General features: G+C 35.6%; 1 protein-coding gene across 1 annotated transcript; it reads left to right on the forward strand.

The window, feature by feature from the left end:
- Positions 1–5,126: 5,126 nt before the first annotated feature.
- Positions 5,127–5,922, forward strand: LOC130726910 (zinc finger protein 8-like). The gene has a single exon (XM_057578232.1). The coding sequence runs from the start codon at positions 5,132–5,134 to the stop codon at positions 5,642–5,644; it is 513 nt and encodes a 170-aa protein (XP_057434215.1). The 5' UTR covers positions 5,127–5,131; the 3' UTR covers positions 5,645–5,922.
- Positions 5,923–13,319: the final 7,397 nt, after the last annotated feature.

Below are 13,319 nucleotides of genomic sequence, written 5' to 3' on the forward strand. Positions count from 1 at the left end.
CAGACCCAGAAACATGAGGTGAAGATCCATATTTTCCACCCCACCATCATCCCCAACCTCTGTCCAGCCACCTCAAATCCTTGCAATCCAAAGAAACCCTAAAGTCAGTTTTCATGAACACCTACAACGAAGAAGGTACAACAACAACAACAATCAAAGCCAAGAGCAGAAAACCCAAACCCAGTTTTCATGACCACCTTAAATACGCCTTCTTCCACCCCACTAATTCCTCCGCCGCATTCGAAACCACCGCCACCTTCTCCTCCTCTGTCATCCTCGCCACCAGCACTCCTAAACCCCCTGCTGTCAAAGTTTACCTCTGCGATCTCCCACGCAGGTTCACCCACGGTGTTATCTACCACCACTCCCTCGCGCGTGGCTTACGGGCCGATGAGAACGATATGGCGTCGCTCAATTACCCTGGCCACCAGCACATGGCAGAGTGGTCAGATCGCTCCAGATCTGAATCCAATCGTGCGGGTTTGGCGTCGTTGGTTAAGGTTCTAGATCTTGACGAGGCTGATTTGTTCTTCGTGTTGTTCATCTTGTCGCTGAGATTGATTGTGAACCTGGCCCGACCTGTTGGTTCTAATTTTGGTTCGGAGTGCTGTTGTGGTGGTGGTGAGGAATTGTTGTGAGAGGGGAGAAGATGGTGGGGTTGAAGATGGTGAGGTCTTCAGATTAGGATTAGGTTTAGTTTTAGTTAAATTTAGGTTTTATTTTTTTAGGAAATGAGTTGGAAATAAAATAAAATAAAAATATTAATTGGTATTTAAAAAAAAAATAAAAAAGTCAGGTGGTAAAGGTGACTAAGACAAAATTGAGCTGTGGCACACTTTGACCTTAATTGAATTAAAAAAAAAAATTCTAGGGACCTAACTTGATGTAAAAATTTTCTAGGTCCTGGATTTGATTCCCTTTGTAATCTCAGGGGCCTTTGGACCCTTTAAGCCTATTTTTTAATTTAATTAAAATTATCACAGGTTAATTATTGTAATTAATAAATCTGTATTTTTTATTTTTTTTTAAAACTGGAAAAACCTGCTATTACAGGTCAAAAGTAGCTTGTGTAACCTTACACAAGCATTCAATTGTGCACCGTAAATTCCACCTATGTTTCCGCTTGAGTTATAAAAACGACAAAAAAAGCCAATTCGAGCTATCGGAATGACCATAGCTTTGAAAGATTTAGCACTAAGAAGCAAATCTAGATGACTATGTGGGGGACGGTTTTCCAGCAAGAGCCTATGTGATGGATAAAAGAAACACAATTATTAATTAAGCGTTGAATTTTTTTGATAACATTTTTGTTGTTTTCTGGTGAAGAATTTTTACTTTTTACTTGTTAGTATAAATTAAAATGTCATAACGTTAAATAGTGATAGATTAAACACACCATTAACAGCCAAACTCTTTTGATACCAGGACAAAAACAATAAATAAGTGATTCATGATAACTTTTTTTTACTCAATCCACTCAATTTTTTGATGATTTGTTATTATTGCACTGGTATTCTTCTTTATTTTGTGAAATGCATTGATTTTCACTTCTCCACATATCATTTAGAGAACAACACAGGATGCTGAGTGTTAAGGGAGATCCACCTTATGGGAGGTTAGTGTTAGTAAAGTAAAAATGATCACTGCATGTCTTATTAAATAATAGAAAGAAAATTAGAACAATGATTAATCTCTGCGGAAGTCAATTAAAAACTGAATATTAACACAAAAAAAACATGCTAGCTCTATGACATCTCAAAGTGTGATATGATGGTTAGCTCAACTCATCTCTTAATTATGAGATCAGGGATTTAAGGATAATGTTTCATCCACACCTCTCTTTTGAGGTGGAGAGGTGGAATGGTGAGAGAGATAGGAAGAAAAGAAAAAGTAAGAGAGAGAAAATATCAGATGTGATTGATGGTAAGATGAGAGAGATAGAAATAAAAAGAGGTGGAAATGAAGTGTTTAAAAAATGAGGTGTATATATATCATTACTCGGGATTTAATCCTTGTACATAGGAATGAAGTGCATTTCAAGATCAGTTATTTACCGCTTAATCTAAACCTTGCAACGGATGAATTAACTTATGTATTGTTAACATGAATATCCTGATTAAAAAATCATGTCTTTATGGAAAAGGAATAAAAGTAACCAACCATGTAAAACCAATCACCAAGATACGTTGGGGCAATGTAAAGACTAAAGAGGCACTTACCTTTTGAGCGAAAAATGATGGGAATGTGGGAGCCTGTTCTTTCTAGAATTAGGAACCTATAGATACCATAGATGTTCTTTTTGGATTTGATTTATTAAAAGATATGTGTGTGTATATGTGAAATTATTCACTAAGTGATTTCTTACTTAAGTGAAATTATTAATTGAAATAATAGAGTCAACCATTATTTATTGGTCTGTCAAATTGAACCAGTCGTGCAAAGCTCTCTATTGAGTTGTTTAGGTTTTGGTATTCCACTTCCAGTTAGTTTGGAGTTTGGGTTCAAAGATTATCAAGTGTGGTGTAGGTTCATCTTTCTTGATCGATTGTTCGGGATTGACGGGAAGGGTGATTGAGGAGACTCGGGCTTTAGTTACTTAAACTCTAAATAACCAATCATGCATTAAAAACTCAACATTCAAACCAATACAATTAGTTCTTGCTTTTATCCTTAAGATAGCAAAATTCGCAATTAAACCTCTTTTCAAAACCCTAATCCAAATTCATTTTCCAACTAAGCATGAACTAGGTAAACAAATCCAATGGCCATCATTAGGTGCAAATACTAATAGGAAAGAGATTCATGGACTAGAAGAAGAATGTATATGTATATATATTTTGAAATGTAACAAAACAGATAGTTAGTTAGGTTAATTACAATACCTCTACTATAACATAGTTTAGTTACACATGGCTACAATGGAAGAAAAACCACACACACAAAAAATACAAGTAAACACTTGCCCTGGCAAACCTGCAAAGCCTCCAAGTCACCTTCACTGTGTTTCAAAGTGTAAGAATAATGTTTCAATCGTGAAAACCATTTTTTGAACTATCAGGTATGTAACATGACCGCCTTGTAAACTTACTAACGTAGTTGCGTTACAACGTGACAACGTTGGTTCTTTTCATTGTGACAACATTGTAAAACTCAGGGCTTTCAGATCTGCAGTTGGGAGTTTTCTTGGCGCGCCACCGCGGTGGATGTCTCGTGGTTTTTTGGCTGGTGTGTTGTTGTTTCATCTGAAGGTTGTTCGTAAGGTGAGGCTGTCGTTGTGGCTTACTGTGCTTACTTCAGGTTAGGTTGTTGGCTGCTTGAGCTTGGTGAAGTTTCGGAAGCAGTGTTGAGTCACTGTTTGTGCTTGCTCATTCTACGTTTTCCCTCTAAAGTTGATGTCCTGTGCTGATTCGCTTCTCCTCCAATATTGAGATTGACTCTGTTTTTGTTGGCTTATGTGGCTTTTATTTGTCACTTATCGGTCCTCGACGAATGTTCCTTCTCATCAGGCATTTGTTGCTTGTTCCGGGTTTGGACCTTGTCGGTCGATTGGGGTTTTCTTGCATTTTGTGTAGGTTATAGGTTTATTAGACAATAATCATCTCTTCACACCCTACTTTTGAGGTGTGTAGAGGTGGAGGAAGAAATAGATAGGAAGAAAGGAGAGAGAAAGTGAAGATGTGATAGGTGATTTGATTGATGGAGTAAAGAAAAATAGATGAAAATGAAGGTGCAAAATGAGTGAAGAAGGTTTTTTTTTTAAGCCAAAGTGTATTGTATTAAAATGGGGTACAAGGGGTACCCAACCCTAATACAAGAGAGAAATAAGAGAAGAAAGAATCAAACAATAAAGAAAATAGAAACAAGGCAAAACAAAGCCCAAAGTAACAATGGATCAGCTAAGAAACCCAACTCCACCAATGAGTGGAGAAGTATGTATATATCATAACTCGTTTATTAGATGTTGGATTTCCTAAGTAATATCTTTGGGGGCATTAGAGTAATGTGCTTTTTATGTATTCTTATGTAATATTGGAGGGAATTACTCACTTTGTACAATCAACGATTTCATCTAATAAAAATTTTGTTTTCTAAAAAAAAACTTGCTCACAAAAATGCAAAGAAAATAGTAAAATATCTAATAATTCAATGAAACATCTAAATTAACCTAAAAATGTTTAATAATTTCTAATTAAGTCTAAAGTAAACTAAAAATGCTAAGCTAACCTAATTTACTAATTAAATTATCCTAAAAATCATAAGAAAAATGGCCCTATATCCCCTAATCAACAACGAATTAGTTATTTTTCTAACAAGAAATAACTGAAGAAGTGAAGTGAGAATCCTAACAATTATAACTTTTGGATTAACTATTGAAATAGAAATGGTGATTGGGTAATTAAAACTTATTTTCGTATTAGCCAAAAATATTAATATAAAGTGAAGTGGGTATTTCAATTTTCAACCCATATACATAGAGAGATAAAATGTATAGTATTTATCTAATCTTTTTGAATAAAATCGCTTGAATAACATCATTATTGTTGGAGAAAAACTTCTATCTCTCTTTATGGTATTTTTCTTTCTACCACTAATAATCATCTTGTGTTATGTCAACTTGAACATGACAATTACAATTTTACATGAATTACTTGACACAATTTAACTAATGAGACACGAGACATCTAATGGGACAAGTTTTCTATCCATTATTGTATAACTTTGCAGATGCTTTGGCAAAACAGGGATGTAATCGAGCAAACCCTCATTGAGCTTATTTCTAATTTCGCTTTTATTCTAATCATTGTTTGCATTAATAAAATGTTTTTGTTAAAAAAAAACTTTGATTCGTTCATACATATATTTTCTATTTTATATCTTTTTCTTCCCACCTTATTTTCTTAGCACGTGTACTCACCAAGTTATAGATGTGCGGCCCTGAGCGTGAGGATGTGTTGAGAAAGTTTATTTTGACTAAAGATTTGATCAAGCTAACATATACCGTACGTAGAGTTAGATTTTTTAAATTCTAATACACTAATGTGAACCGATTATTTTCCGTGGCTATATATGCACCCATGAATTATGGAGATTGATATCCAATGATAAAATAATGAGTGCATCTAGAAACCCTATGCACAACACCAAGGAGAAAGCCTCCTCCTCCTCAAAAACACTGACGCTATTCCCCTTAACTCCTGCTCAGGCCCAAGCTCCTTGTGTGAACAAGCAGAAGCAGAGCATCAAATGCCGCTTCTGCGGCCGCGAATTCTCCAATTCTCAAGCGCTTGGTGGCCATCAAAATGCTCACAAGAGAGATCGTCAAAGAGCACACCACTTTCTTCCCATTCTCATCCCTCATCATCAACGGTTCATACCTACAGCAGCTTCCCCTAATCATATCATGGCGGTTGCACATGGGCTTGTTCCTCCTCGTGGATCACCAGCAGCTTCTCATGAACCGCCAGTATGTGGTGCATGGGTCGCACAACCAGCTTTTGCCTATGTGATCCCTGATGATGAGGGGCCACCTTTTGTAACAAGACCAAATGGGGCAGGCACGTCAAGAACTACTGGGCCTTTCACACAACAAGTACAGAACCTTGATGGTGATGTTGATCTTAACTTGAGTCTAGCTAGTAGCTAGTGCCTTGCTCTCTCATAATTCTATGGATAAGGAATTGAGTGAATGAATTGAAAATTAATTATTTTAGCATGTTTGAATCAACTTCTCTATATTTACTGTTGATTAAATTGATCATTTCTGAAATCTAGCTATCAGAAAGTTTTTCTACGTTATTGATTTTAATTTAAGAATCAATTGTTGAAGAATTTCAAAATGTGCATTAGGAAGTCTTTTCAGTGTGTACTTGTGTTTCCTTTGATCTTATCCTTTTATTACCTGGTGTATATAGGAGATTGTACTTGCAGTCCAATAATGGAAATAGAAGAATCCCTTTTATTTTATGATCTCTTTGTACGTGTTTGTTCGAATTTGGCTGTCGCCTCCCAAGGATGTACGTGTTTAGGTTCGAATTTGTAAATTAATTAACTTGATTCTTCATAAATTAATTTGACTAAATTGCTCCTGCTGGTACTTCAATTCTCTGTGGGGTTCCATGACAATTCGGATTGAATCCTCCTGGTTCTACCTGTTAAATTTTCTGCTTAATTTATGAATCACCCACAATTGGGACATATATACTTCATGCTAGAGAAAGCTTTTTTTTTTTAACAATTTTCTAATATGCAGCACTTGTAAAAATGTTGCATAGTATGCCACTAAATAGTTAAAAGTTTTGAAAATTTTAATTAATTCCGCAGGTGAAATTACGATTTAGCTACACTAAAATGAGAGAGTCAATTTAAATAATAAAGTAAGTCATCTATTGATTATCTACTTCGAAAAGTAAATAATGCAACTTTATTAATGATACTTACTTTATCTAGTAAAGTGAGCTCCCTCAGTTGGACCTGTGTAAAATTGTCTCTTCGCTTACCAAAGAATTTAACCACTTCTTCACAACCTTCAACCTCTCATCCTCCACCCTCTCGCTACCTATTGCTAGAATCTCTCTCTCTCTCTCTCTCTCTCTCTCCCTCCCTCTCTCTCTCTCTCTCTCTCTCTCTCTCTCTCTCTCTCTCTCTCTCTCTCTCTCTCTCTCTCTCTCTCTCTCTCTCTCTCTCACACACATTACATCTGAGAAACATGCACCATTTTTCACAAAGAAGATGAAGAATCTCATGAGGACGAATAAAGAAGAAAACAACAAAGATGACAACATCATTTTGGGAAAGTGAACCTTCTCCTCTTGCCTCCTTTGCCATCTACGTCGATGTTCCAGGCTCCACCATCTCATATGGAGTTACTGCCCCAATTTCCATGGCGTTTGATCGCGACCACAATATTGATAGTCATCGTCGCCTAGTAGGAGTGTTTATAACCGAACCAATCCAAACAAAACCGATAAACCGATCAAAAAAACCGAAAAACAATCAAACCGAAAACCGAACGGACTGAAAATTGAAAAAATCAAAATTATTTATTGGATCGGATCGGATTTCGGATTTGATTTCCAAAACCGAACCAATCCAATCCAAACCGAACATTCACTAATATGTACACTTTTAGTTATACATATATCATTCAATTTACACTTACATAGTACATATTTATTGTTTACATATTGATTATATCACACATGCTTATTTATAAAATTACGTTTTAATAAAAAAAAAGTTCAAGTAATTATTTGAACTATATACATGCATCAAAGTAAACAATTATAATCATAATTTAAAAATTTGTTACTATGTTATAATTTATGAATGTTATATTAATGTTATAAATTATGTATCATATATCATATATTTTTAAAATTTATACAACACAATTTCAAAATATAAAAAAGTGAAACAAAAACCGAATAATCCAATCCAATCCAAACCGCTATAGATTGGATCGGATTGGTTCGGATTTGAATTTAGTAAAAAATCCATTGGATGACAAAATCATAAAACCGATGAGATCGGATCGGATGATTTTTCTCCTCAAAACCGATCCAATCCAATCCGCGAACATCCCTATCGCCTAGTACTCCTCCAATCCAAAACAGCGGTGCACCAAGCAAGGGTGATGGTGGTGGGAGAGAGCATGTTGATGGCTTCATCACCATTGTCACTGCTAGAGTTGGTGTGTGGAATCCCTCAAATGTCGATAAAGCTTTTAGAGAATCACCTCTAACTCACATTCGCCGTGCTTTCCCGTCAAAAAATTGAAAGCCAACCTCATGATTGAAACCCTTACCCCCAAAATCAAAAGTCACTCATAATTTGAACAAAGGAGCTTGTACCCCTAGATTTCGATGAGGCGTGGAAGATAATCATGAGGGTAGATCTAGCTAGGTGTAATGACCACAATATGTGACGAGTGAACGATGACAATTATGGCAAGGATGGGCACTAGCTAGTAGTGATTCTTGTGAGTTTTCGTATTTTGTATTTTAAATTACTAATAACACGTGTAAAGTAAATATTATAATTAAAAATTATAAGTAGACATGTCACATCACCTTGGTCGCACACATAACTAAGCTAATTTTTCAGAGAAAAAAAACATAATTAACCCTTTAAAATTCTTAAATTAGCTTTTGTAAATTAATTTAATTGTAGAATTTTCCTATATGGGCATAGTTTTAAAACTCGGCTCGGACCGGCCGGTCCGACCGATTGGACCGAGACCTGACCGGTCCGAGCCTCTGAACAGATCGGCTATGCAAACAGCTCGATTTGAACCGGTTTGAGCCGGTCAGTTCAATGGTTAACTCGATAACTCGGCCGGTTTTTGTCAGACCGGCGAGTCACCCATTTTATTTTTTTCAATTATTTTATTTCATTCTGCTAATGGATCATGCAATGTGATATGGGCCTTTCAATTTTTTTTAAACTCTGCCCACATTAGTTTGATTACGTACAGTGGGCCTTACGTGTTTTTTTTATAACAGTGATTGGAGTGGGCCTTTCATTTTTTTTTCCCATAGTATGCCAACAATAGTTTGATAAAAACATGTAATTATATTAAAAAGTGGTTCCAGTAGGATTCGAATACGGATCCTGAAGGTAGTATAGAAAAGCCTTTGCCACTCTACCATAAAGTTATTTGGTGATATTGATATATTTTTCATTATTTATAACTTAACTTCATAGTGCAAAGATTTTTAATTTTTTTTAATATACACCAAGTCAAGCATTCGACCCAGTAACTCACTGGTCCGACCAGTGACCCATTGACTCAATACCCTCACCGAGTCGATGATCGAGCCGAGTTTTAAAACACTATATATGGGAGATATGATGCTAGGTAATCCATAGGATCAAAAGAGGAAATTAAAGCAGATAAGTTCAAGATCCTCTGCAATCCTATTCTCTTATCTTTCTTTCCATATTTTGCTAAACGACACGATATCACCCTCCATCACCATCACAATCGACAACAGAACCACTTTCACAGGTTGTCTTTTATCTCCATTTTTAGACTTTTCTTCCCAACTCCTTATAAACAAAACCCTTAACACACAGTTAAAAAAAACGAATAACCAAACCCCCCTTACCACCCAAAAATTAAACTCCGACCACCTTCCTCCGCCGTGCCCTCCCCCACCAGACATATATATTAAATGCAGACTAACGGCGGTTATTTTGTGGGTCCCGGGTACGTGAGCAACTGGAGCGTTCCAAACAGCGGCATGCGTTACCGTCGGCAACAATCGACGGCGGTTCTGCACTACCACGCGAAACAGTTGAAGGGCGGCGCGTGGAAGGAGTGGGAGATGAAGAGGAAGAGGCGAGTGGCCGAGTACAAGTCTGTTGCGACGGAGAGGGACGTTAAGGCTTCCATAAGGAAAGGGCTTCGTTGGTTGAAGAACAAGATGGTTCTCTGTAAGAGCTAGATTAAATATGCAAGATAGATGTTCGAAATTCACGAACAGCTAGCATGAATGATTTTCGTTTTTTGCTTTGGTAATTTTATTCCAAAGTTCATCGTATCATTTTAGGGCTTTTATGTTCTGTGTGTTTCATGATCTCAGATGTTTCTCTTGTGCATTGTATCTTTTTGTGCATTTGTCACAGATGAAATTATGGAAATACCTGTTTCTAGTTTATGTAACTAAATTTTATGTTAATTTGATTAAGGTGGCTAAGAAATTTCATCACTTTTTTCTTTATTTTTATTAATGATTTTAATGATCTATTACGATAGGTTAAATTATCAGAAAATGGATTGCCTCAGTTGGAAGAAAACAGAACCATATCAAGTTTCATTATCTATTTGATTAACTTAGGAGAATTGGAAATTAAAAGCCATGTTAAAATGTAAAAACATGCTACTTTTTTGAATAATGTTTAGTTGACATACTAATTTCTCCTTCACCTTGTGAGATTAAGTAGAAATTAGAGAAAAATGAATGATATGATTTGTGATGTGACAGAAAATGCAAAGAGATAGGAAGAAAAATATGTGAAAATAAGATGGAAAAGAAGGTGTGTATATATCATATTACTCTATTTTTTTCTGACCTTTTTTCAAAAGAAAGCAACATAAAAGAACCTTTTGACTATGCTAAAACCAAAAAAGTGGTGAATAAGATCTAATGTCAAGCTCAAACAATAAAAAAGATAGATTTGATGATATTGTTTTAGTTACTTAATTTTTAACGAAAATAATTCATGTTTCATATATTTTTGCCAATTTCATGGGTGTTAATCTATGGTGTTGTTGACATGTGTATATGTAGAGGGTGTTAAACAATGCTTTTGATAAAATGAGTAAGTAACTCGCCTATGTTGTTTCAAAGTAAATTTTTTTTGTAACAAAATTAATAATAAAAGAGAAAAATTAGCTAAATGCATCTAAGTAAAGGGACACATAAATAAAGGAAGGAAGTCTCTTCCAGCTTTGGCAAAAAGCATTCATTATCCTCGTCTTACACGCTAAACAATCAGCTGTCTCTTAAGTAAATAATTAAGTTCGAGCTTTGTGAAAAAAAAAAGAGTAATAGGCTAGCTTTAGCCTTTTTTTTTTTTGGTCAAAAGGCTAGCTTTAGCCTTTTAGTGGATCCACCTAACTTGACTTGAATTAGTTTTGAGTTTTTATCTGATTTAATTTTTATACATTGGACCATTGACTAATGATAAAATAAAAAGTTGAACAGCCCAAAAGTTTCATATGCATTTTTTACATAGAACTAATGTGTATGGCCCAACAACTTCTCCAAGCAGAATATTTCTTTCTAACAAGACATTTGGACCTGACCAAAAACAAAGTACACATGGAGACTGGAGTTCTTCAAATATGTAGGTCATTACTGTTTTAATTTGTTGGGGTTTTAATTGGTATTTCACTTAATTTAGAGATTAATATGAGACATCTTAACAATATTGAAGACAAAAACAATGATTGACTTGGCAATCTTGAATGTTGGCTACTTATGGAAACGCCTTGAATGGCTATTAAGTGGGTGTACCAGAAGCAATTTAATAGGTTTATGCTTCAACTAGTACTGTGGTTGAGATTCATTTAAAGAGTTATCAGAGAAATCTGAAAGTATCACCAAGATCTGCAGCAGGGCCGTGTAGGCCATTAGATAGAAAAGGCAATAGCCTAAGGCCCCAAAAAAAAATTTTGGCCCCAATTTTTTTTTAATTACTATGGTTTTGGTACAAACTGAGTAGTGAATAATGAATGGAGTTGGGTAATCAGCAGATTGGAATACTACAAAAAATAAGGAATCATAATGGATGCATTTTTGGGTTATTAACTATTAAAATTGAATTGGTTAGCTATTTTATGTATTGAAAGCGAAATGTTAGAATTGCTTGATTATAAAATTTGGATAAATGATTTTACAGCTCAAAAAACTAGAACATTTTTCGCTTTAGGCCCCAAAATGTCTGTACACGGCCCTGATCTGCAGCATAGACGTAAGGGCCGGGGAAACTTGGAAAATGACAGTATAGAAAGTAGAAACTGTTCTTATTTTCCCTGAGCTTTTTATTAAAAAATTATTGATTTGCGTGTGGGGTTAATTATGCTGATTAAATTTACCATAAATTAAATTTCTGGCTGAGAAAGATAAACTATGAAAGCTAAAACCATGCAACAAGTATTTTTGTAAGGAAAATATGTACGATTTACATTCTCCTTTATTGACGATAATAAGAAAAGTATGCTGGCACAAGTAAAAAATGGCTGGCACTTACCAAAATTTTGCTCCAAACATGGATGCAATCCAGAATGATCTTGGCCGAATTGAATGATTGAGGTATTGTATTAGGCCTTGTGGTTTGGAGCCTTTTGCATAATAGGAACCAAGTGGTCTTCATAAAAAAAAGTTAAAGACAGAGGCTCTCATGCTTTGTGTGGTGAAGAAGAGAAAGTGAGAAGGAAAAAAGATGAGAAGAAGTTAAAGAAGGTGATTAGAGAGAAAGAGTGAGCATAAATTTTTTTTTATAGGCAAATGTTAGTTGTTAGTAAATTAGTTCCTTAGAAGTCTTTGTCGGTGTTTATTTACAAGGAAGATTGCATAGATAAATTGAACCAATTTAAACTAATTAGCTTATGTAATGTGATTTACAAAGCAATTGGAAAGGTAATAGCGAATTAAATCCAAGCAGTTTATGCAAACTTGAATTTCTCCGAGCTAGTTTTGTGTCAGGAAGACATAATTTGGACAATACAACAATAGCTCGAGAAATCTTTCATTTGATGAGTGATAAAAAAAGGTGAAGGCAAGGGTGGGTAGACTTTGAAAGTCTTCAATCTTAGAGCGCACTATTATAATATTATTAAGCATTATATTTCTTTGGTCTCTTTTTAGGTGATGTTTAATGGGGAGAAGACTGGTAGCTTTGGTTCGAATCAAGGTATCAGTCAACGAGATTCTTTATCCCCTTATTTGTTCATTCTTTGGCTGAAGAAACTTTCTCCTAGGATAAACAATATCGTTAAACGAAAGTTGTGGAAGCCCATCAAGCTTTCATAAGAGGTACTTATCCACGGTCATTTGTTCTTTGTGAGTGACCTCTCCTTTTTTGTGAAGCAAGCATGAAGTAGATGGAGACCATCAACAACTGCTTAGGGCAGTTTTGTGAGGTTTCAAACTCAAAGAGTGAGTTTAACTAAGACTCACATGATGCCATCCAAAAATGTGCACCACAATATTATGTTACAACTAAGTTCAGTGATGTGTATTGGTTTGATAACAAATATAGAAAAGTATTTGGGCGTTCCATTGCAGCATGGGGGTTATGTGGACGCACCCTCAAGTAGACAGGTTACAGTTTTTTTTTAAGGATTATAGGGTCTTGTAGTGTTCTAATGGTTGAGCTTTGAGTAATTTCACTATTGATATTTCTGGCTCAAACAGAACTACCTCTGGATGAGGATATCGTAAGAAAAATATTACTTTTATTCATGTGGAAAATTACTTTATTTAACATGTTTACCTTTACCTAGGGATGGCAATGGGTCGGGTAGGGTGCGGGTTTTGCCAAACCCAAACCCAAACCCGAAATCAAAAACCCACACCCGCACCCGCACCCGAACCCGAAATGGGTGGTGAACTTAAACCCACACCCGAACCCATTGGGTTTCGGGTTCACCCGACCCGTACCCACACCCGCACACAACCTCAAACAAACAGTTGAACTCGGAAACCCGACCTGAAAAAGACTGTGAAGAGAGCTATATTATGTAATGTAACATTGTAATTGTCATGTTACTGTTAAATTAATATGCAAGATGCTGCATATATTGTACTGCA

Source organism: Lotus japonicus, chromosome 6 (assembly GCF_012489685.1).
Source record: "Lotus japonicus ecotype B-129 chromosome 6, LjGifu_v1.2".
In the NCBI taxonomy this organism is placed as follows: Eukaryota; Viridiplantae; Streptophyta; class Magnoliopsida; order Fabales; family Fabaceae; genus Lotus; species Lotus japonicus.